Source organism: Colobus angolensis, unplaced genomic scaffold (assembly GCF_000951035.1).
Source record: "Colobus angolensis palliatus isolate OR3802 unplaced genomic scaffold, Cang.pa_1.0 Scaffold224, whole genome shotgun sequence".
Taxonomy (NCBI): Eukaryota; Metazoa; Chordata; class Mammalia; order Primates; family Cercopithecidae; genus Colobus; species Colobus angolensis.
Window position 1 is genome coordinate 3,067,091 of NW_012115422.1, and position 25,125 is coordinate 3,092,215.

The 25,125-nt window shown below is 36.8% G+C and overlaps 1 protein-coding gene across 2 annotated transcripts in view; it reads left to right on the forward strand.

Moving 5' to 3' along the window:
• The first annotated feature begins 3,352 nt into the window (after positions 1-3,352).
• MTX2 (metaxin 2) overlaps positions 3,353-25,125 on the forward strand; it is a 77,286-nt gene continuing 55,513 nt past the window's right edge. The window contains exon 1 of one of the 2 annotated variants that reach the window (XM_011944020.1): positions 3,353-3,627. In XM_011944020.1, coding sequence (XP_011799410.1) covers positions 3,588-3,627 — 40 coding nt within the window. In that variant the 5' untranslated portion in view covers positions 3,353-3,587. The remainder of the gene's footprint in view (positions 3,628-25,125) is intronic. The other variant, XM_011944022.1, reaches the window with a different exon arrangement.

A 25,125-nucleotide genomic window follows, 5' to 3' on the forward strand; every position in this document is an offset into this window, starting at 1 on the left:
TATTTGATTATTTTCTTATATTTAATACAGCAACGTAAAAGTCTAGATTAGGGACATGAAAATATTGTATAATAGTTTTGCAAGAAAGTGATTTTATTAGGGCAAGTAACAAGACTGTTAATGTCACGCATTGATATTTTATTTTAAAAATTGGGTAATTATTTTTTTAGTAACATATGGATTCCCCAGCACTTTTGTTTTATAACCTCATTCTTAAAAATTCTGGTGGCTTGTTTTCTTGTATTTCCCTCAATTGTGGTGATCTTAAACAGATCTTGAGTTTTAAATCTGCCATTCATTCTAATACAGATGTGTAAATATATTTTCTCCAGTTGCCTATTTATTACAAAGACAGTTTATTTGTGGGCACCATACAGACATCTGCATTTTATTGGACTTAATTTTTGGTAATAAAGACCTCCCACATTACAGATTCTTTGCAGCCTAAATGTGCCTGTGTGGGAAGCAAAAGAACCATCAGTCAGGGTGAAAAAGTGAATCCATATGGTGCTCATGATTCTACTTCCCTGGCTTAAATGAAGAAAGAGTTGAGTATAGACAATGCCCCCAGCACGTCTCTGTTTTTTTTTTCTAAAAAGCATGCTGCTATGGTTTGAATGTTTGTGTCCCTCAACAACTCATATGTTGAAACTTAATTGCCAATGTGATAGTATTAAAAAGAGATGGGGAATTTAGGAGGTAATTAGGTCAAGAGGGCTCTGCCCTTGTGTATGGGATTAGTGTCATCATGAAAGAGGCCCAAGGGAGTTTATTTGCCCCTTTTGCCTTCTGCCATGTGAGGACATGTCCAAGGTGCTATCTATGAGAACTGGGACCACCAAGACACTCGATCTACTGGTGCCTTGATCATGGACTTTCCAACCTCCGAAAGTGAGGGCTGTACATTTCTGTTCATAAATTATCCAGACTAAGATATTTTGTTAGAGCAGCCCTAATGGACTAAGGCACTTGCCATAATAAAGAAGATTGGTGTCAGTTCCAAACCAGTACCTTTGAGTCAGCTCAGTTCATGCATGTACCATGCATCAAGCCATGGGTACTTAACTTAAATTTTAAGGGCACGTTCTATTTTGCCTCTAATCTTGCTCTGTTTCTCTTGCATCTGTGTCTAGTCTCTGGCTCTTTCCGGTCTCTTCCACTTTGGGGCTCACTTCTACCCTTTGGATATGTTTGATTTTGGTTTCCCCAGCTGAATCTTCATTACTTTCCCGGGACTTTGGCTTAAGTTCCCACACAGGCCCTATGATACGGAGAAATCTGAAACTTCAAATCTGTCAAAAAGAAGTCAAAATATTGTGTCTTCAGCTTTATAAAAACGACAAACCAAAATTGATAATAAAACTTAAAGCGATGATATGTCTTCTTCGTTATTACAGTTATACACAATTCTCCACTGTGAGGAGAACAGACAGGGCCAGAAAGCTTTTCTTTTGATTGATAACAAAGTACCTGAAACAGCTCATTTCTCTTGGTCAATAATACCTACGGGATGAGGAGGAAATTGAATCTCATGTATTCATTACCATCAGTGTTACCTCTCTCTGCACAAACAAGAAAAACCTATTAATATTACCTTCCCTGTATTTCTACCATTCACAGCTGTTTGTCAACTCTGAATTTCAGCTATAGAGAAGACACTACTTCCTAAGACACTGCTGTGTTCATGTTAGTGTAAATTATTGGGTAAATTTAAATGCAGTTTAAGAAGCTTCCTTTTGCTGAGGGAAATGAAAATATGACTTAACCTTAAAAAACATTATGGGGCTGGGCATGGTGGCTCACGTCTGTAATTCCAGCACTTTGGGAAGCCAAGGTGGGTGGATCACGAGGTCAGGAGTTCGAAACCAGCCTGGCCAACACAGTGAAACCTGGTCTCTACTAAAAATACAAAAATTAGCCGGGCATGGTGGCACACGCCCGTAATCTCAGCTATTTGGGCGGCCAAGGCAGGAGAATCACTTGAACCGCCTAGGTGACAGAGTAAGACTCTGTCTCAAAAAAAAAAAAAAAAAAAATCATGTTAAGACAAGGTCCTACTGGATTAGGGTGGGGGTCCCTAACACAATGACCCACGTGTTATTTCTCAAGAAGAGAGAAATCTGAACACATTGACATGCAGGGGGAATGCCATGTGATGTGGTGGCAGAAACTGGAGTGATGTATCTACAAGCCAAGGTACATGGAAGATTGCCGGCAACCCCCTTCTCTGGAGCCTTGCAAGACAGCATAGCCCTGCTGACACCTTGATTTCAGACTTCTAGCCTCCAGAATTGTGAGAATGAATTTCTGTTGTTTAGCCAACCAGTTTGTGGTAATCTGGCAGCTCTGGGAAACCAACACACTAGTTAAGGAGGCAGAACAAACAGTAATAGAGATCTATGGATAAAAAGAATGGAAATATAGCTTTCTAAATGTCATGGACAGTAATTCTTAGAATACAGGTTTCCTTTGCAAAAATCTAGTAAGCCGTCTGACATTTTGATTTACTGTGTGATTTAAAATGAGTTACCTAACCTCTCTGAACCTGTTTCTCATCAGTGAAGGGGACTTTGGGTTACCAGCTCTGAAGCCTGTCCCATTTGTAATACCACCAATCTGTAATTGTGTAATTTAAGAAGCTATTAGGTTAAGAGAAAGTCACTAAGGGAATTTAGTTTCTCCTCTGTCTGCCCTGTTCACCCCCGAAGGTGACGAGTGTGTGAAACTAAAGTATCTTATTCTCCAAGCTGAGCATCATTTCGGGTATATGTAGTTGAAGGACAAATTATCTTCTGGCTTAGGTGCTGCTCAAGCCTCCTTTCTGCCAAGCATGTTTGAATATATAAAAAAATGAACACCAATGTCTACCCACGGACTAATCAACCCAGCAATATAATGGAAAAGAGGGAATTCACGCAGCCTTGAATCTGGGCCTCAGAGGACTGCCTGGGCAGGCGGTTTAAACTCCTTAAGCCTATATTCTTATCCGTAAAATGGCGATATTATTACTTCAATGGGTTGTTGAGAGGACGAAGTCAAATAGAATATATGTATATATATGTATATATGTGTATATATTATATGTGTGTATATGTGTGTGTGTGTATGTATATATGTCTGTGTAGATATATGTATGTAAGTGCCTAGTATCCAGTGGGCGTTTACAAATGTTACTTGCTTACAAAATTCTGGCTTACAGAAAGTACGCTAAAAAATCTCCCAGATCCCCCTGCCAGTCCCCTGGGTGGGAGACTACTTGGGTACTTCGCTTCCATCTGCGAAGCCCCAACACAGAGCCTGGAATCGGCGGGACGCAGCTCCCAGCGCCTGCGCCCGGCAGGACCGCGCGGGGGCGGGGCCGGCGGAAGCGCTCGAGTGTCGTTGTCGGCTGCGCCGGAAGTTCCTAGCCGGGCCTGGCGGTAACCTTCGGGGCGTCACTGTAGTTGCCGCTGCTGCTGCAGTGGGCTTTGCGGGGCTGAACCTCGGCGGGGCTAGGCTCGTTAACTGCCGAGAGTCGCCAGGTTTGCGGTGGAGGACGCTGAGGCGCGTGGGGGGCAGGCACACGGGCGCAGGGCCTCCCAGCCGACATGTCTCTAGTGGCGGAAGCCTTCGTCTCCCAGATTGCAGGTAGCGCGGATGGCCGTAGACCCAGAAGGTGGCGGCGCGGTCTCGGGCAGCCGCGTGGGGTACAGGGCTGGAGCATTCCTCCACCCTTGTGGCATTATACGCTGAACCCAGCCCGGAGGGTGGAGGCAGGGACGGACTACCAACCTTATCTCACGTGGAGACACTTGGCCAAGGTCACTCACTCCGCAGGAGCTGGAGTCCCGTCTCCTTCCCTTGGGCGGTACTTTGTCCCACCTCCCCATGCCGTTGGGAGGTGCTGGAGTATGAGGAGGCGGCCTTGGATTGTGGGGGGCGTGACCACAGGGGCAAGCATCTGAACGCTTCAGTCTAAGAGTAGGGGTAGTTTCTGGGTCTTGGTACCCAAAGTTAAGGTGACTGTCACTAATCAGTTGTTACCTATTGTTGTTGAGGGAACATCAGACTTCTTGCTTCCTCTCCCAGCGACACGGTAGTGCCATTTGCTAAGACTCTAGGAGTTATTTATTTATTTATTTTTTGAGACGGAGTTTTTCTTTTGTCACCGAGGTTGGAGTGCAGTGGCGTGACCTGGGTTCCCTGCAACCTCCGCTTCCCGGGTTCAAGCAATTCTCCTGCCTTAGCCTCCCGAGTAGTTGGGATTATGGGCACCAGCCACCACGTCTGCGCGTATTCATTGAAATCTTTTTAAATCTGCATGTACTTTAAAGAAATACCTTAGAGTCGGTGCACTGAAAATGACTGATGTATATAGATTTCTGATTTCTCTTATTGAGGTTCTTATTTATTGCCATGAAAGAAATTAAATATTGTTGAGAAAGTGAGGAGACCAAACATAGGTACTTTGAGATATAGGCTGATAGAATTAGTCCTAACTCCCTAGCAGTGTTTTCAACATGAGTACAGTTATGAAGACAGTCACCACAATAAATAGGTACATTTGAAGTAATAAGATAGTATTTTGGAAATGGGAAGTACAGAATGTGTCATAAAATTTGCCGGAATGCTTTTTACTGTTTTGCGTTTGTGTAAACGTACATTTCTTTTTTTTCCTTCTTCACTTGAAAATATTATTTTCTAGAAGAGAGAAGCTCCTACTAGATTGCAAGCTTCTTGAAAGTAGGGATCAAACTTATTTTATTCCCCATTGTATTCATAGTCAGTTGGTGCTCAGTAAATATTTGTAACCCAAATCAATGACTAATCTTGAGATTTCAAGGAATGATTATTTCCATTTTTACCATTCATATTGAAAACAAAATCAGGCTTATATAGTTAGATCAGCGATTTAATTTAGTTTGCTACTATGTTAAAAAAAAAAAAACTTCACAGTGTATGTTGAGAGTGGTTCATTATGTGCATGTGTCCTAATGTGTGATTTCTTTTAATGAGAAAATGATGAATGTCTTTTAATAAACTTTTGATACTGCTTTAAGTAGTGACGTTTAAACATTTCTAGGCATTTTGTCTGTCTGCCGTCTTAGCTATTTGTAGTGATCTGTTACTCTAGGAGGAAGCATTGAAAGATGGATAATTCAATAAATGGTGTTGGAACAACTTGTAAGTCATTACACCATATGAATAAATTCCAGATAGATTAAAGATCTAAATATAAAACAACAAAATTGTAATAAAATAATTAGGGGAAAACAGATTATTTTAATAATTCTTGGATAGCAGAAGAGGTCTAAGCAAAACTTAAGAATTCATAATCCATAAGAGAAAAAAATTGGCAGATTTGATTGCAGAAAGAATTTTAAAACTTTGATAAAAGACATCTTAAGTTAGTACAAATAAGAAGAAGACAAACCAACAGAATCAAGGACAAAGATTGGAACAGACATTTCACAAAAGGGTGAAATATAGATGGACAGTGAACAGATGAAAAGATGTTCTGTGTCACTAATAATGTATAGCATCCTCCCGCCCCCCCATCAGATGGACAAAAGTGAATATGATTTCTAGTACTAATAGGGCATGGGGAAAACAGTTACTCTCAAACTATTGGTTCTGTAAGTTAGTATTACTTTTTGGGAACTTAATGTAGCAATATTTATTAAAATGACATTCTCTGTCCTGAAAATTCTACTTATGGGGGTTTACCTGATAGAAATGTAAAGACCAGTACTTAAAGAAATATACAATGATATTAATTGCAGCATTATTTGTAATAGCGAAAAATTAGAAATGTTTTAAATATATATCAAATTATTGTGTACCAGTCCAGCAATTCCACTTATGGTCATGTATCCAAAGGGATTGTGAAATTGTCTAAGAGGTATGTGCACTCCCATGTTCATTGCAGCAGTATTTACAATAGCCAAGATGTGGAAGCCACCCAGGTGTTTATCAGTGGATGAATGGATAAAGAAAATGTATATAAGATACAGTGGAATACTATTCAGCCTTAAAAAAGAAGGAAACCCTATCATTTGTGATAGAATGGATGGATCTGGAGGACATTATGCTAAATGAAATAAGCTAGACAGAAAGATAGTGATCTAAAATCTAATCTTTTTAGGGAAATCTAAGAAAGTTGATCTCCTAGAAACAGAATACAAAGGCGGTTACCAGAGGCTGAGGGGACAGAGGTGGGAGATGGGGAAGAGGAATGGAAAAGAAGAGATATTTATCAAAGTGAACAAAGTATGTTAGACTAGAAGAAAAAATTTTAGTGATCTATTGCACTGCAAGGTGACCACAGTTAATAAATATTTCAAAATTGCTAAAGGCTTAGATTTATAATATTCTCACCACAAAAATTTAAGTTGGTGTGGTGATGGTTATATTAATTAGCTTGATTTATTCTTTATATTCTTTGATTTATTCTTTAGATCAAAATACCACATTGTACCTCCTAAATATACACAGTTATTATTTGTCAAAAACATACAAAAATTATGATATGGTCACATTTTTACAGATCCAAAAATGAAGAGGTGTATTTGTTAAATACATTGTCTTGAAAGCTATGGTTATATTAAGTAAAAAGTTATAATATATATTTTGTATGAACTCATGAAATCTCTATAAACACGTATATTTATATATGTTAAGAATATTCAACTAATTTTAAGTAGCGATTGGGATAATAAAAATAGAGTGTTGGTAGAGGGTGGAGGAACTTTATTTCTGAATTGTTTGAATTACTATAGTGTGCATAATTTTGTAATTTAAATGATTGTAATTGTTAACATTTTGAAGATTATATTTTGTCAAGAAGTGACATTACATTATGGATAAGGAGGCTGTCTTAATCCGTTTTGTGTTGCTATAACGGAATACCACAGACTAGGTAAGTTATAAAGAAAAAAAATTTAAGTCTCACATTTCTGGAGGCAATGAACTTCAGCTTCAAGGTGCCAGTATCTGATGCGAGCCTTTGTGCTGCATTATCCTGTGGCAGAACGTGAAAAGGCCAGGGAGGGCAAGAGCCAGGGACTGAGAGGGCTGAACTTGCTTTTATAACAACATACTCTTGGGATAAAGAGATGAATCCATTCATGAGGGTGGAGCCCTCATGACCTAATCACCTCTGAACAGTCCCACCTCTTAATACTGTCAGAGTGGCAATTCCATTTCAGCATGAGTTGTGGAGGGGATATTCAGACTATAGCAGTGGTTAAAGTAATAATTTATCAGAAACACTATGTTTGACTTGTAAATGACTTACAAATGTGACTCAAATCCAGCAACTGTTGTCAATATTATGTTTCTGGTAGTACAGGTTAGAGATATGTGTCTGTGTAGACCTATTATAACTTAAGTAATTATGAATCTGTTTTTGTAATTGAGAGCTCTAATTTATAGTGTATCTAACACGTTGCTTATTACCCTTCCTTCCTGTGGACATGAGCTAACACTGAGTATTTCTTTTGGAAATGTTTAACGATATCTGGCATCTCTCTGTGGTATTCTTGAAGTGACTTCTTTGAGATCCTTATTCATAAGGACATCTTTTTAGAAGTCTTCTCTGAACTCCCCAGTTTAAGTGAACTGCTTCTGTCTCCTTACTACCAGTATTTCCCTCGCCAACTTTTTTCAGTCATTATTCCTAAATAGTACTTATTCTGTCCATTTCTACTGCTGTTATCTTAGTTCAAAGCTTTGTCATTTTTTGCTTAGATAACCATAGTAGTCTCTGAATTGATTTCTCTGCTTCCAGTCTGGCTTCCTTCCAGTAGAGTCCATGCACTGCAAGCCTCGTGGGTTTTTTGTTTGTTTTAATTTTCCTTAAAAAACAAAAAACAAAAAAACAAAACCTCCTCCTGTTTTAACATTTTGTTGGTTTCCCTTTGTCAGTAGAACAGCCTCATGTCTTGTCACTTTCCTTGCCCCTTGCCTGAGATGTCCACTTTGCTTGAATAACTCCTGTTCATCCTTTAAGACTCTGGGCACCATTTTAACCATTTAATGTAAGTCTACTTGACGTTTTTTTCTTGAGAAATGAGAAAGATTTGTTGTCGAGTTTTTTTTTTCAAATGAGAAAGGTTTGTTGTCAAGTTTTTTTTCCTAATAATGATAATGATATGTTGCCATTATGGAAAATGAGAACAATCCAGAGATAAAGTAAAAATCACCTGAAATCATACCACCCAGATAAAGACTTTAGAATTCCATCCTCATCATTAAAACTTTGATGAACAAAGCTATTTCATTCTCTTTCCCTGAATTGAAAAAATTGACGTAATATATAATATGCATAATTTTTTGTAACCTGTTTTGTCATATATTAGGATCTCTTTTCATATCTGTGAATGGAATTACACATCATCATTTTAAAATGGTTATATAGTATTTTATTGTAATGAAGAAGCCAAAATTTACTAATATAATATTACTCAGATGGGTATTTAGGGAGTTGTTATCAGTCAGTTCAACCAGAGAAGCAGATGTACCAGGATATCTGTTTCTCTCTTTAGCCACACACACACACACATGCATGTATGTGCATACACAAACACATGCAAAGAATTGACTCTTAATGTGGGGGCTGGCAAAGTAAGTGCAAAGCATGCAAGGCAGGCAGTCAGGATGGGGAGATCCAGGACTAAGAGAGCACTGGCAAGACCGGGTACTGCTTGGAGTGTCTGATCCCAGGGAGGACTTAGACCCTTTTTAAAAGATCTTTCAACTGATGAAATCAGGCCACTTAGGATACTCTCCCTTTTGATTAATGTAAAGCTAACTAGGGACTTCAGTTATATCAGCAGAATCCCTTTATGGCATCACCTAGATTAGGATTAGAAAAGCTAGGAGGAAGTGTGTGTCTGCTACAAAATGACTGTTGCCTCGCTTCTCTTCCCGGCACCTGGCAGAGAACGTCCCTTGTAGCCCACTTTAACTGGAGACGTAGTAGAAAGGGAATTTTGGGAAGTGTATTCAGTGTAGGTAAGCTGATGTGTCCCAAAGCCATCACACGTGTGTGTGATTTTGGTCTGTTGTAAGCAGTGCTTACATAAACATATTTATGCATCTGTTCAGTCGTTTTTTGGAATATATTTGTTAAAGTGGAAGATAATTTTGAATTTTTCTTTTAGCTTAATATGGAAAGAAATGGTAAGTTATCTTTTTGAATGAATAGTTGTTTCTCTACATGATGATGTACTGGATTTAGAATTTTTTTTTTTTTTTGAGATGGTATTTTACTTTTGTCACCCAGGCTGGAGGGCAGTGGCACAATCTTGGCTCACTGCAACCTCTACCTCTCGGGTTCAAGTGATTCTCCTGCCTCAGCCTCCTGAGTAGCTGGGATTACAGGTGTCTGCCACCATGCCCAGCTAATTTTTACATTTTTAGTAGAGATGAGATTTCACCATGTTGGCCAGGCTTGTCTTGAACTGCTGGCCTCAAGTGATCCGCCTGCCTTAGCCTTCCAAAGTTCTGGGATTACAGGTGTGAGCTACTGCGCCTGGCCTAGAATTTTAAAAGAAGGATAAAAATGGACCTGGATGTTTAAAAAATATTTTATAACCGGTATATTTAAGTTTTCATTTTTTTAATGGCAAGATTTTTAAATACATTACTCACATTTTTTTTTTTTTTAATTTCGTTCTTACAGTCAGTTGGGTATGAATATATCATAGGGGAGGATTGTGTAATCCCATTTGGGCTACATGACCACATTTGGAGCAGCTAAAAGGGTAGAGTACTTGGGTGGACAGGCCTAACTCACTTGCCCATCCCTGTGCCAGTAGTGGCTCCAGGTATTAGGGCTCCATAGTGCCACCAGATACACAAAAGAAGGGAGAGAGGTGTAGAGCACTAAACAGCGGAAATTGGCTGCAGTGTGGATTGCTTCCTTCACCTTGCTTTTACACTTTCTGTGGATTTTGAAGTGAAAAGTCTAACCTGGGTTCTTATTCAGCTACTTCCTAGCTGTGTGAACTTGGGCAAATTAACTGCCTGTTTAAGCCTGAGATTTCTCATTTGTAAAATGGTGAAAATAATAATATGTTACTTTAAAGACACAATTTTGGTAAAGCTTTAAAAAGTTATTTGTAAATAACATATAATTTAATTCAATAATAGGAAGCATCTACATAGTTATTGCCGTTATTAAAATTACTTAGGAATGTATCCTAGAATACTTTGTTATTCCAGGATATTTATTTCAAGATATATGCTTCAGCCATGTTTATCTTCATTATAAAATTGAATCTTGGTGTAAGTCATATTGGTGGTCTGTTAATTAGAATTGCCATAGCTGGTTACTGATAGTAAGCTTTTGAGCTACTGTGTTAAATGATTTATGTATGTAATTGCTAATAATAACAATTTGGTTTTGTTAGATAGGTATTTTGTGGATATGAATACTGAAACTCAGTATAAAGGTTAGGAGTAAGGTCATTGGAGTAAGAGCTGAGTTCTAAGCTCAATCCTGCTTCTTGTTCTGTGATCTTGGACAGGCCTTTCTAGTCCTCAGTTTCCTCATTTGTAAAAGGGGATAATAGATTTTACAATGTATATTAAGTGTCTAGTATAGGGTGGTTGATAATAAATGTTCAGTACATGTTACTTTCTGTTGTTACTTTTATTGCCCAGGAGCCTTTCACCTTATAGTAAGGGGTTCTTTGAGGATATTAACTCTTAACATCTGGTATCCCATTATCATTTTGGACAGAAGAAAATGCCCAAAGTATTCTTATTTTTCTTTACTCATATACCATCTTTTCTGATTTATTACTCCACTGGTGCCTTGTCATATTTTAAGCACATCAGTTAGTTTCATCATACTATAATGTATTAATCTTTTGAAATAAGCATGATATCTGTTCTGTTCTTTATTTAGAAGCTCGGTAAACTATATAAAGGATGAAAAAAGAATGGTCGGAATATTCCATTTATCTCATTGTGGGCATTTGGGTGCTTAATTATTTAAATTTATTAATAACTTCATTTAAGCAATAGCATTAATTTATAGTATGAGCTAGGAAAGTAGTTTTGCAGGGTTCCATGGAACCCATATGTAAGCATCTTGAAAGTAAGTGTGATCAAAACGGGTATGTTCTTAAAAATTTGTTTTTATATTGGTAATAAAGTGCTTTCATTCCGTCTCTCCTCACATGAGTACTGGGGAATCTGGACTGTAAAAGCATTCAGAAGAGTTCCAGAGGCTAAAGGAAGTACAAAATATAGGTTTGGCTTTTGTAATATAGAAGTGATGCTATTGCTCACAGTGAAGAAAATGATGGTAAAGGTTTGTACATCCATGTATCAGAATATTTAGTGATGACAGGTGCAACAGATAATTGAAAAAATACAGTGCATTGAATTCTTTTTTTTGAGATGGAGTTTTGCTCTTGTTGCCCAGGCTGGAGTGCAATGGCGTGATCTTGGCTCACCACAACCTCCGCCTTCTGGGTTCAAGTGAGTCTCCTGCCTCATACTCCTGAGTAGCTGGGATTACAGGGATGTGCCACCACACCTGGCTAATTTTGTATTTTTAGTAGAGGCCTGGTTTCTCCACATTGGTCAGGCTGGTCTCGAACTCCCAACCTCAGGTGATCTGCCCACCTCGGCCTCCCAAAAGTGCTGTGATTACAGGTGTGAGCCACCGTGCCCAGCCTTAAATCTTTTGCTCTTGAAAATAAAGATATTTTGTTATTTTTACGTAGTATTTTGGGGATTTTCCAGTATTGAGGAAGTCACTGAGGAATTATTAAAAAGTTATTGAACTGACCGTTAAGTTTCAGAGAATTAAAAAAAAATCATATTAGTCATATGAATAATCTTACACAGTTGTGCTTATGACTTTGGAGATATGAAGCTGAGATTGAATGGTGCAGATGGTAAAGCAAAACAGTGACAAAATAGGTTATACTTCAGACTAGAGGCAAGATATAGTTTATTGACAGCAGTGGATCCTATACTTTATTATACTGTATTCCTGAGTAGGTTGAAACTAATTTTTTTTTTTTTTTTTGAGATGGAGTCTTGCTCTGTTGCCCAGGCTGAAGTGCAGTGGGGTAATCTCGGCTCACTGCAACCTCTGCCTCCCAGGTTCAAGTGATTCTCCTGCCTCAGCCTCCCAAGTAGCTGGGATTATAGGTGCCCACCACCACACCTCGCTAATTTCTGTATTTTCAGTAAAGACGGGGTTTTACCATGTTGGCCAGGCTGGTCTTGAACCGCTGACCTTATGTGATCTGCCCGCGTCGGCCTCCCAAAGTGCTGGGATTACAGGTGTGAGCCACCCCACCTGGCCAAAACTAAATTCTTAAGAGCAATGTTATGTAAATTTTTGAAAACTTGGATAATAAGATCCCTTCAAAGGCTTGTTTTCTGTTAATGGAATAGTTCATAGGCTGTAATTTGAGTTTTAATTTTCTTAATGTGATTTATTAACATATTATACTCTGAAATTACATGATTTTTAGTTGTTAACTTAAAACTTTGGTGATGGGTGCCCCATAAAATCTGTCAGTCTTACTTGAAGGCTTTTGAGTTATTAATGTTAGTCCAAGCTTGCCATATTTTGGTGAAAATTGAAAGAAAACGCCACCAAACTTCTTAATATTTTTCAAACATTTTTGAAATGTCTTGATAAGCAGTTATCAGATGGACTGAAGATATCAAATACAGATGAGATATTGAAAATTCAGGCTTCTCATTTTTTTGTTCAAAGACAGAAGTTATAATATTCAGAAAATCCAGCAATAGACATTTATATGTACAAGAGAAGTATTTGCCTTGCCAGTAAGAGAAATGCATGCTTTAATTTTTTTGTTGCTTTGTAAATGAGCCTCTCCTCTATTCTTGAACACTTTTCTTATTTTTATATGCTCTATAAATGAATGATGGTTTTGAACTTTTTTACATCAGTAATAAAAATGAAATTTGATTGGTTAGTAATAAAGAAGCTTCTTTTCATAAAAACAATCATTTTGTCATGACAATTCTCATTAACTGTAACTATGTTGGCAAAATAGAAACCATAAAATGCATTTCACTGTTTTTATGCACTTAGCTATGTTTTTTTGCTGATTATATATTTTATCTCTAAGAACTTGTATAAGCCAAAGAATTTCTTCATAACTTAATCTGTCTTTAGATGGAAAAAGATAGACTTTTGATGTGTATATTTATTCCAGTGGATACAGTATCTTTGAGTATTACAATGGTATTTACCCCTACATGGTCATATTTTATTACCTGGTCAATTTAGAGCACTAATTAGAACTTTATATGAATAAATTGTATCATTTTTATAACATGAAGAGGCCATTATTATTCAAACAGTGTTTATTTCTGTAAAGTATATTGGCGGCTGACTCTTCAATGATCTAGCCATTTTTTGATCTCCATTTCTTTTGATTGTTAGCTTTTATGTTATAGAAAAATGTTTTGGCATCATGACTTATAAGTAATGTTTCTAACTTTCTTATTTTATACATTTAAAGAAAGATTATGTGTCTTTATAAGAAATAACATGAAAAGAAAAGTTGCTATCTAGTTTTTCATTAGATGCTATCATTGTTATTTTTACTGTTACTGTTATTACTGTTCATAGATTTAAGATTCTAATTTGGCTAGTCCAGGAGAACTAGTTACATAATGTTAACTATTTAAGTGATAATTGACATTTGTTCTTACATTGAGATTGTGAATTATTTTTGATGTATTTTCTCCCTAAGCAGTTTTCTCCTTTTTGCCATCTACTTGCACTGATTTTCTCATACTAGCATTTGGTGGCTGTTTGGAAAATATAAAATAATTTTAATATTAAAATAAATATTTAGAAAAGGTGCTAATGTGTGAGAAATTACAGAGTGCAGATTAAAGGCAAATATAAAGTATGCTTTCATTATTTACTGTTTTGGTTTATCTTTGTATCATAGGTAAATGACTATTGGTCTGACTTTTATGAAAAGATATAGTTAGATTTGACTTTAGCTAGAGTTGTTTCTCTCTTGGAGTTTCTTTTGTTTCCTCAATCTGTGAATAATATAGCAACTGCCATTCAGGTCAGTTTTTAAACATGAATGTAAGCCATTCCAGTCACTGGGTACCAAATCCTGGAGGTCAGGGAGTCATGGTGATGCGGTCAGCAAATTGGAGATACAGTGAGATTTCAGGAAGGCAAAGATTGAAGATACTGGATTAATAAAGTGAAACTCACTGGATGGAAAGTGCAAGTGTCAAAATCTATGTCTGAAGCAGTAAAGTGGAATTTATAAACGATGTCAGGAGTCAGCTTAGTAACTGATTTAGATAAACGGAATTCTGAAGCTTCAGATGAGTCAGCGTTTTGTGTGATTAATAGTAACTATCAAAAGTCTTAACTGTCAAGTTACTTTTGCGGTGTAACAAACCACTCTAAATTTAGAGGTGTACAACAGCCACTTTCTTATGTTCATGGATCCTGTGGGTTAGTAATCCAGACAGGGCACATGTTGCAAGTGGCGCAAGGTGAGACATAACCATATCCACACACATTTGTGTCTTTCCACAAGGTCAGACTTTTATTGATGCTTATTCAGTCATAAAAGCAATAAGAAACATCGAGTTGCTTAAGGAGGCAATTCTCCTTAGTACTACCTGTTGACTCAGTAGTCAACAGACTAAACCAATACACAAGTCAGTCAATATTGCAAACCGCACATAGTAATATACTTAATATATAAATGTTACGGATTAAAATTTCCACATCAAACAGTAGCATTTAACGTCAAGAGAAAAGGGGACAGGAAAAGATGTAATGAACCAGTCTAAGGAGAGCGTCATGGACAAGGATAGTGTCCTGGGCTGATCTGGACAGTTGTCAGTGTCTTGCAAGGAAGAGTTCTTGATTTGGGCAGAGCGTTTGGCAGCAGATGCTGGGTGCTGATCTTGAGTGACTGCCAGACAGTGTCTTAAGATGGCCATCTTGAGTTGGTGGAGTTCTGCTCTTTTTATGGCCCTCAAATCTTCTGGTGAGGACTGATAGTAAAAAGTGTGTCTGGTTATGTCTTTATCTGGTTGGTACGTGTAGTCTCTGTTGATTAGATGAACATGTCCCTGTTGGCATGATGCCTTTTTAAATGTAAGGTGGAGTCTTTTTCTAAGATAGGGTTACTTATGTATAAGGTGCTGTACACAGCACAGGAAAGATGGTTTGTCTCTCACTCATGATGTCTGGGTCTTCAGCTGAAAAGACTCAAAGGCTGGGAATGATCCAGTGGTTGAGGGTTGGAAACATCTGGAAGCATCTTCACTTATATATCTGACAATTGATTCTGGCTAGGACTTCAGCTGGGGTGGTTTTCTGGAATGCTTACATGTGGCTTCATGTGGCTTGGCTTCCTCACAGCTTGGTGGCCTAAGAGTAGTCAGACTTTTTATGTAGTGACTCAGTGTACCACATACAAGTGCCTAAGCTAGCAAGGTAGAAGTTGCATCACCTTTTATAACCTACTCTCAATTGTCCTGCAGCATCACTTCCACAATATTCTGTGGGTTACAGTGGAGCTACAAGCCGGCCCAGATTCAAGGGAAGGGGAATTGTAGGACAGGAATTACTGTTGTGGACGTATTTAAGACATATACTTTGCCACAGTAACCAAGGTGGTACTGCCTGTTTTCGTTAGATCTGGGAACTGACAAGGCACACTCATGACTGAATAGAGGTTCTAAAGAAGGATGGGGATAGATGGGGAGTTGGGGGTGAGTAGCGTGGGTGGTCTTGTACATTGTAATTAGTTACCTCTGGACCTCTGAAGGTAGTGATGCCCAAACATGCATGCATATACGAATACTCCTTTATTCTCACCAAAGGCCTGTTATATGGAAAAATTGAGGATGGAGTTAAGAAAAGTATAGTTTTCAAATACTCTGTGTGTCTTTGGTTAGGAACCACTGAATGATTTGGAGAGAAAGTGAATTCTTGAGTTTACACTGTTGAATTTGGTACCCATTGTTGAGATGTTATCATTCCTTAAATTGGTTCAGTGATTTTATTTTTAGAGTTTTAACAGTGTTTTTTTTGTTTGTGTGTTTGTTTGTTTTTTTTGCTGTCAGATACCTTTCAGGCTTTAGATAGCAAAAGACATGCTTGTATTTTCTGCAGAATATGTTTGTTGAGTACCTAATTTATGCTAGATGCTCTGCCAGGTGCTGGGGGCGCAAAAATAAGTAACAATTCTTGCCTTTCGTGAGCTTACATTCTTTTGCAGAAATAGATCATTTTAATATGAAGAGCTATATCCTATAGTAAAAATCTGTACAGAGGTATCCAGTTTAGTAAGCCTTTGCTGAACATTTTGCCTCCCTTTCCTCAAACTGCGTTGGGGGTGTTAGGTTTTTGGTAAATATCTAAACTTATCTTCATGCCCCCTACCTTCTATCTGGCATGCTTTGGATTCTTTTTTTGGATCCAATTCAGATTTCATCTGCTTTTGTGAATTCTTTCCTGTTTTCCTCAGGCAGATTTAGTTATTTCTTCATGAATATTTCTATGGGCTTTATACACACTTTTGTTCTAATGTGGATATTAAGAATTATTGATTGAAAATATACTGTGAGCTGGAGACTTTATAGAGTACTTACATAGTTTATCTACTTTTTTTTTTTTTTGAGATGGAGTCTTGCTCTTTTGCCCAGACTAGAGTGCAGTGGCACGATCTCAGCTCACTGCAGCCTCCATCTCCTGAGTTCAAGCGATTCTCCTGCCTCAGCCTCCTGAGTAGCTGGAATTATAGGTGCGCACCACCACGCCTGGCTAATTTTTGTATTTTTAGTAGAGAAGGGGTTTCACCATGTTGGTCAGGCTGGTCTCAAACTCCTGACCTTTTGATCTGGCCACCTTGGCCTCTCAAAGTGCTGGGATTACAGGCATGAGCCATTACGCCTGGCCAATCTAGTTTTATTCTTCCAATAACCTAACAAGATAATTAATATTTCCCTCTTTTACAGTGAGGTAATTGAGACAAGAATAGGTTAACCAGTTTGGCCAAGATAACTCATACAATAAGTTGTAGAATTGGGAGGGGAAGCCAGGTATGTGTGACTCTGAGATGTATGTTTTTTCTCTACACCACCTGTATTTGCTTAATGTATTTTAAATGGTTATGTGTACCTTAGTCACCCCTAATCCCAACTCCCTCTTTGTTCTTCACTTGCTCAACAAAATTAGATCCTAGAGGGCAATGACAGTTTTATATTCATCTTTGTCTTCGTATTATAGTTTTGGGTGCATTTTGGATGTTTATCACCTGTTTGTTCATTTAAATGCTTTTAATATTTTTTAGGGGGAATCCTCTGAGCATTTTCTACTGTGTTCTCATATTCATAGGGAAAGTCTTTGATGGAAAGACTGTTACCTCATTTCCTGTTTTCTTCTTGGAGAATCTCAGTTTTGTTAACATTTCAGGCAGTATAATAATAAGTCAGATTCTCTCTGGGGGATAATTTGTTCTATAACTAGCTGGGAGTAATGAAGGAAGAGGAATAGTTTTTTGGTTAGCTAGCTTGATATGAGATAGCAAAGTATATGTACAGTACCTGGAACCATAATCACGTAGTAGATACTTAAAAAAAAAAATAGGTGCTATCATTACAGTGATTGTATTTGGTTTAGATAGGAAGAACTACTTAGTTTGAAGGATATTTGTTTTCTATCTCTAGAGTTAGATTTAGAGAACCATTAAACTATTGCACTGTGAAGGTTAATGTTGTTGAGGTCTGTTAGTTGTGTGGGGCTGTTTTTGTATCTGTTTTTTGGCCAGATAGATTGGACCTTTACTCTTAACCAGCTGTTTTTCTATAGATCTGCTGTTGATCTCATATTCATTTTTAGTTATGCGAAAAGCACAGTCATTTTAAATTTCAGATTACCATTTTGAAAATGAAAATTAAAAGTTTGAGTACCAACTACAAGACTCTTCTCTGTTAATTTATCATAATCATATGCAGTTGGCCTGCTTTTTATTGGAAATTAATGAAAAATAATGAATTTTTTTTTTCTTTTTGTGATGGAGTCTTGTTATGTTGCCCAGGCATGCCTCAAACTTCTGGGCTTAAGGGATCCTCCTGCTTCAGCCTCCCAAGTAGCTGGTATTATAGGTGCACACCACCATGTCCAGCTATGATGGATTATTTTTATAATGGATCAAAGTCTAAACATAACCATTTGAGAACATGACACATACATACTTATTAAGAAAGAATGGAAGGTTTTAAATTTGACTTGTATTTATTTACTTCACCCTGAGTTATTGGCTTGTTGGTGCTGTGAATTTGTTTTCTTGACCCTTGTTAACCTCTAGAAGTTTGTCAGGTTTACGAAATTGGTCCTTGAATACCATTTTGAAATTGATCTCTAGTTATAAATAGATAGATATCACAACTGATATTCATAATTCCTAACTGATTTTTACTTTCCTTATCTAATACTTCTAATGGAAAAACTATCATGTTACCACTTTGATTCCAAAGTAAGTGTGGCCTGAGTTCATTTATCTTAAAGGCTTTTTCTTGAACATTGTAAAGTAGCAACATGTTACTAAGGCATGTTTTAAAACATGGCTTTAAGCCATAGCCACAATGCTTAAGGAGAAAAAGATGGTCAAAAATATTCTTGAAAAAAATTTATCTACACACATCCTTACTACCATTTTCTCTGAGATAAATGAATGAAAGAGATGAAAAGAACATAATCGTATCTCAAGTGCCATCTGTGTCTCTAGGATAGTCTTTGTTGTGGTGTTCACAGACCATCCGCATCAGATTTACCAGGAATGCTTGTTAAAGATACAGATTTTTGGTCCTCATCTCTACAGTATCAGAATTTGAGTTTAGGAAATACATAACTGTATCAAGTTCCTCAAGTGTACAGGAAGAGTTGAGAACTACTGTTGTAAGATAATTATAATTGCTTTAATTCTAATAATTATTACCCAAGAATGTTTATTTGTGAGCTCTGCAGGAGGTTAGCTAATTTAGTTGTGTGTTCACCGTAGAGTAATACTACTTGGGTTCAAATCCTGGCTGCTGTCACTTACTAGCATTGTGACTTTGGACAAATTACTTATGCTTGTGCCTCAGTTTTCTTATTGTAAAATTGGGAAAATAATAATAGTATCTACCTCATAAAGTTGTGGGGTGTTTAATATATGTCAAGTACTTACATGTACAGTAAGTACAATAAGTCTTTTAAGATTTTCTATTCAGCTTTCTTGAGATATAATTTACATACCCTTTTACATTTATAATTCAATGATTTTTAGTATATTTACATAATTGTGTGACTATTACCACAATCTTGTTTTAAATTTTCCACTCACCTCTCCAGTTACCACAGTCTAACAGTAGGTTTCCATCACCTCCAAAAGAAACTTCTTGCCCATTTGCAGCCACTTCTCATTGCCACCACCAACTTGAGTCAACCATTGGTCTACTCTGTTTCTGTAGATTTGCCTCTTCTGGACATGCCATGTAAATGGAATCATATGTTTTCTTTTGTGTCTGGCTTTTTTTTTTTTATTGGGCATAATGGTTTTTGAGGTTCATCCATGTATTCATGTTGTAGCATGTATCAGTACTTACTTGGTTCTTTCTTATTGCCAAAAAATATTCCATCATATGGATATACTGCATTTTGTCTGTCGATTCACCAGTTAATGAACATTTGAGTTGCTTTCCTTTTTGACAATTGTGAATAATGCTACTATGAACATTTGTATATATGTCTTTATGTGGATATTTATTTTTATTTCCCCTGGGTGAATACATAGGAGTGTAATTGTTGGGTCATATGGTAAAATTCTGTGTTTTAACATTTTGAGAAACTGCCAGACTTTTCATGGTCCCACCAAGCAACATGTGAGAATTTTCGATTTCTCCACATTTGCAAAACATTTGTTATTGTCTGTCTTGTTGATTATAACCTTCTTATTGGGTGTGAAGTGGCATCTCATGGTGGTTTTGATTTGTATTTCCCTAAAGACTAGTGATGGTGAGTATCTTTTCATGTGCTTTTTGGCGGTTTGTATATCTCCTTTGGAAAAATGGCTATTCACATTCCTTGCTCAATTTTAAAAATTGGGTTATGTTGTCTTTTTATTACAGGGTTGTAAGAGTTTCTTACATATTTTGGATATGTGCTGTATGAGTTTTGTGGAATCTTAATTGCTATCATTATCATAATCATCATCTGCCTAAATAGAAGTCTAGTTTGTATTTGGCCGGGAGATAGATTCTAGTTATTCTCTGGTTTTATTGGGCTCCAACTTTGGTTGTGAGAGGGAAGTTCTGCCTTCATTTTTCTGTGTTTTCAATCTTTGTTGCTTTTCATCTTGTGCTTCTAGAATGGCAGGGTATTAAGACCCATCTGCCTTGGGTATTCTACTGTCCTTATTCATTCATTATTACTCACTCTGAGTCTTTTTTTTTTTTTTTTTTTTTTTTGAGATGGTATTTTACTTTTGTCACCCAGGCTGGAGGGCAGTGGCACAATCTTGGCTCACTGCAACCTCTACCTCTCGGGTTCAAGTGATTCTCCTGCCTCAGCCTCCTGAGTAGCTGGGATTACAGGTGTCTGCCACCATGCCCAGCTAATTTTTACATTTTTAGTAGAGATGAGATTTCACCATGTTGGCCAGGCTTGTCTTGAACTGCTGGCCTCAAGTGATCCGCCTGCCTTAGCCTTCCAAAGTTCTGGGATTACAGGTGTGAGCTACTGCGCCTGGCCTAGAATTTTAAAAGAAGGATAAAAATGGACCTGGATGTTTAAAAAATATTTTATAACCGGTATATTTAAGTTTTCATTTTTTTAATGGCAAGATTTTTAAATACATTACTCACATTTTTTTTTTTTTTAATTTCGTTCTTACAGTCAGTTGGGTATGAATATATCATAGGGGAGGATTGTGTAATCCCATTTGGGCTACATGACCACATTTGGAGCAGCTAAAAGGGTAGAGTACTTGGGTGGACAGGCCTAACTCACTTGCCCATCCCTGTGCCAGTAGTGGCTCCAGGTATTAGGGCTCCATAGTGCCACCAGATACACAAAAGAAGGGAGAGAGGTGTAGAGCACTAAACAGCGGAAATTGGCTGCAGTGTGGATTGCTTCCTTCACCTTGCTTTTACACTTTCTGTGGATTTTGAAGTGAAAAGTCTAACCTGGGTTCTTATTCAGCTACTTCCTAGCTGTGTGAACTTGGGCAAATTAACTGCCTGTTTAAGCCTGAGATTTCTCATTTGTAAAATGGTGAAAATAATAATATGTTACTTTAAAGACACAATTTTGGTAAAGCTTTAAAAAGTTATTTGTAAATAACATATAATTTAATTCAATAATAGGAAGCATCTACATAGTTATTGCCGTTATTAAAATTACTTAGGAATGTATCCTAGAATACTTTGTTATTCCAGGATATTTATTTCAAGATATATGCTTCAGCCATGTTTATCTTCATTATAAAATTGAATCTTGGTGTAAGTCATATTGGTGGTCTGTTAATTAGAATTGCCATAGCTGGTTACTGATAGTAAGCTTTTGAGCTACTGTGTTAAATGATTTATGTATGTAATTGCTAATAATAACAATTTGGTTTTGTTAGATAGGTATTTTGTGGATATGAATACTGAAACTCAGTATAAAGGTTAGGAGTAAGGTCATTGGAGTAAGAGCTGAGTTCTAAGCTCAATCCTGCTTCTTGTTCTGTGATCTTGGACAGGCCTTTCTAGTCCTCAGTTTCCTCATTTGTAAAAGGGGATAATAGATTTTACAATGTATATTAAGTGTCTAGTATAGGGTGGTTGATAATAAATGTTCAGTACATGTTACTTTCTGTTGTTACTTTTATTGCCCAGGAGCCTTTCACCTTATAGTAAGGGGTTCTTTGAGGATATTAACTCTTAACATCTGGTATCCCATTATCATTTTGGACAGAAGAAAATGCCCAAAGTATTCTTATTTTTCTTTACTCATATACCATCTTTTCTGATTTATTACTCCACTGGTGCCTTGTCATATTTTAAGCACATCAGTTAGTTTCATCATACTATAATGTATTAATCTTTTGAAATAAGCATGATATCTGTTCTGTTCTTTATTTAGAAGCTCGGTAAACTATATAAAGGATGAAAAAAGAATGGTCGGAATATTCCATTTATCTCATTGTGGGCATTTGGGTGCTTAATTATTTAAATTTATTAATAACTTCATTTAAGCAATAGCATTAATTTATAGTATGAGCTAGGAAAGTAGTTTTGCAGGGTTCCATGGAACCCATATGTAAGCATCTTGAAAGTAAGTGTGATCAAAACGGGTATGTTCTTAAAAATTTGTTTTTATATTGGTAATAAAGTGCTTTCATTCCGTCTCTCCTCACATGAGTACTGGGGAATCTGGACTGTAAAAGCATTCAGAAGAGTTCCAGAGGCTAAAGGAAGTACAAAATATAGGTTTGGCTTTTGTAATATAGAAGTGATGCTATTGCTCACAGTGAAGAAAATGATGGTAAAGGTTTGTACATCCATGTATCAGAATATTTAGTGATGACAGGTGCAACAGATAATTGAAAAAATACAGTGCATTGAATTCTTTTTTTTGAGATGGAGTTTTGCTCTTGTTGCCCAGGCTGGAGTGCAATGGCGTGATCTTGGCTCACCACAACCTCCGCCTTCTGGGTTCAAGTGAGTCTCCTGCCTCATACTCCTGAGTAGCTGGGATTACAGGGATGTGCCACCACACCTGGCTAATTTTGTATTTTTAGTAGAGGCCTGGTTTCTCCACATTGGTCAGGCTGGTCTCGAACTCCCAACCTCAGGTGATCTGCCCACCTCGGCCTCCCAAAAGTGCTGTGATTACAGGTGTGAGCCACCGTGCCCAGCCTTAAATCTTTTGCTCTTGAAAATAAAGATATTTTGTTATTTTTACGTAGTATTTTGGGGATTTTCCAGTATTGAGGAAGTCACTGAGGAATTATTAAAAAGTTATTGAACTGACCGTTAAGTTTCAGAGAATTAAAAAAAAATCATATTAGTCATATGAATAATCTTACACAGTTGTGCTTATGACTTTGGAGATATGAAGCTGAGATTGAATGGTGCAGATGGTAAAGCAAAACAGTGACAAAATAGGTTATACTTCAGACTAGAGGCAAGATATAGTTTATTGACAGCAGTGGATCCTATACTTTATTATACTGTATTCCTGAGTAGGTTGAAACTAATTTTTTTTTTTTTTTTTGAGATGGAGTCTTGCTCTGTTGCCCAGGCTGAAGTGCAGTGGGGTAATCTCGGCTCACTGCAACCTCTGCCTCCCAGGTTCAAGTGATTCTCCTGCCTCAGCCTCCCAAGTAGCTGGGATTATAGGTGCCCACCACCACACCTCGCTAATTTCTGTATTTTCAGTAAAGACGGGGTTTTACCATGTTGGCCAGGCTGGTCTTGAACCGCTGACCTTATGTGATCTGCCCGCGTCGGCCTCCCAAAGTGCTGGGATTACAGGTGTGAGCCACCCCACCTGGCCAAAACTAAATTCTTAAGAGCAATGTTATGTAAATTTTTGAAAACTTGGATAATAAGATCCCTTCAAAGGCTTGTTTTCTGTTAATGGAATAGTTCATAGGCTGTAATTTGAGTTTTAATTTTCTTAATGTGATTTATTAACATATTATACTCTGAAATTACATGATTTTTAGTTGTTAACTTAAAACTTTGGTGATGGGTGCCCCATAAAATCTGTCAGTCTTACTTGAAGGCTTTTGAGTTATTAATGTTAGTCCAAGCTTGCCATATTTTGGTGAAAATTGAAAGAAAACGCCACCAAACTTCTTAATATTTTTCAAACATTTTTGAAATGTCTTGATAAGCAGTTATCAGATGGACTGAAGATATCAAATACAGATGAGATATTGAAAATTCAGGCTTCTCATTTTTTTGTTCAAAGACAGAAGTTATAATATTCAGAAAATCCAGCAATAGACATTTATATGTACAAGAGAAGTATTTGCCTTGCCAGTAAGAGAAATGCATGCTTTAATTTTTTTGTTGCTTTGTAAATGAGCCTCTCCTCTATTCTTGAACACTTTTCTTATTTTTATATGCTCTATAAATGAATGATGGTTTTGAACTTTTTTACATCAGTAATAAAAATGAAATTTGATTGGTTAGTAATAAAGAAGCTTCTTTTCATAAAAACAATCATTTTGTCATGACAATTCTCATTAACTGTAACTATGTTGGCAAAATAGAAACCATAAAATGCATTTCACTGTTTTTATGCACTTAGCTATGTTTTTTTGCTGATTATATATTTTATCTCTAAGAACTTGTATAAGCCAAAGAATTTCTTCATAACTTAATCTGTCTTTAGATGGAAAAAGATAGACTTTTGATGTGTATATTTATTCCAGTGGATACAGTATCTTTGAGTATTACAATGGTATTTACCCCTACATGGTCATATTTTATTACCTGGTCAATTTAGAGCACTAATTAGAACTTTATATGAATAAATTGTATCATTTTTATAACATGAAGAGGCCATTATTATTCAAACAGTGTTTATTTCTGTAAAGTATATTGGCGGCTGACTCTTCAATGATCTAGCCATTTTTTGATCTCCATTTCTTTTGATTGTTAGCTTTTATGTTATAGAAAAATGTTTTGGCATCATGACTTATAAGTAATGTTTCTAACTTTCTTATTTTATACATTTAAAGAAAGATTATGTGTCTTTATAAGAAATAACATGAAAAGAAAAGTTGCTATCTAGTTTTTCATTAGATGCTATCATTGTTATTTTTACTGTTACTGTTATTACTGTTCATAGATTTAAGATTCTAATTTGGCTAGTCCAGGAGAACTAGTTACATAATGTTAACTATTTAAGTGATAATTGACATTTGTTCTTACATTGAGATTGTGAATTATTTTTGATGTATTTTCTCCCTAAGCAGTTTTCTCCTTTTTGCCATCTACTTGCACTGATTTTCTCATACTAGCATTTGGTGGCTGTTTGGAAAATATAAAATAATTTTAATATTAAAATAAATATTTAGAAAAGGTGCTAATGTGTGAGAAATTACAGAG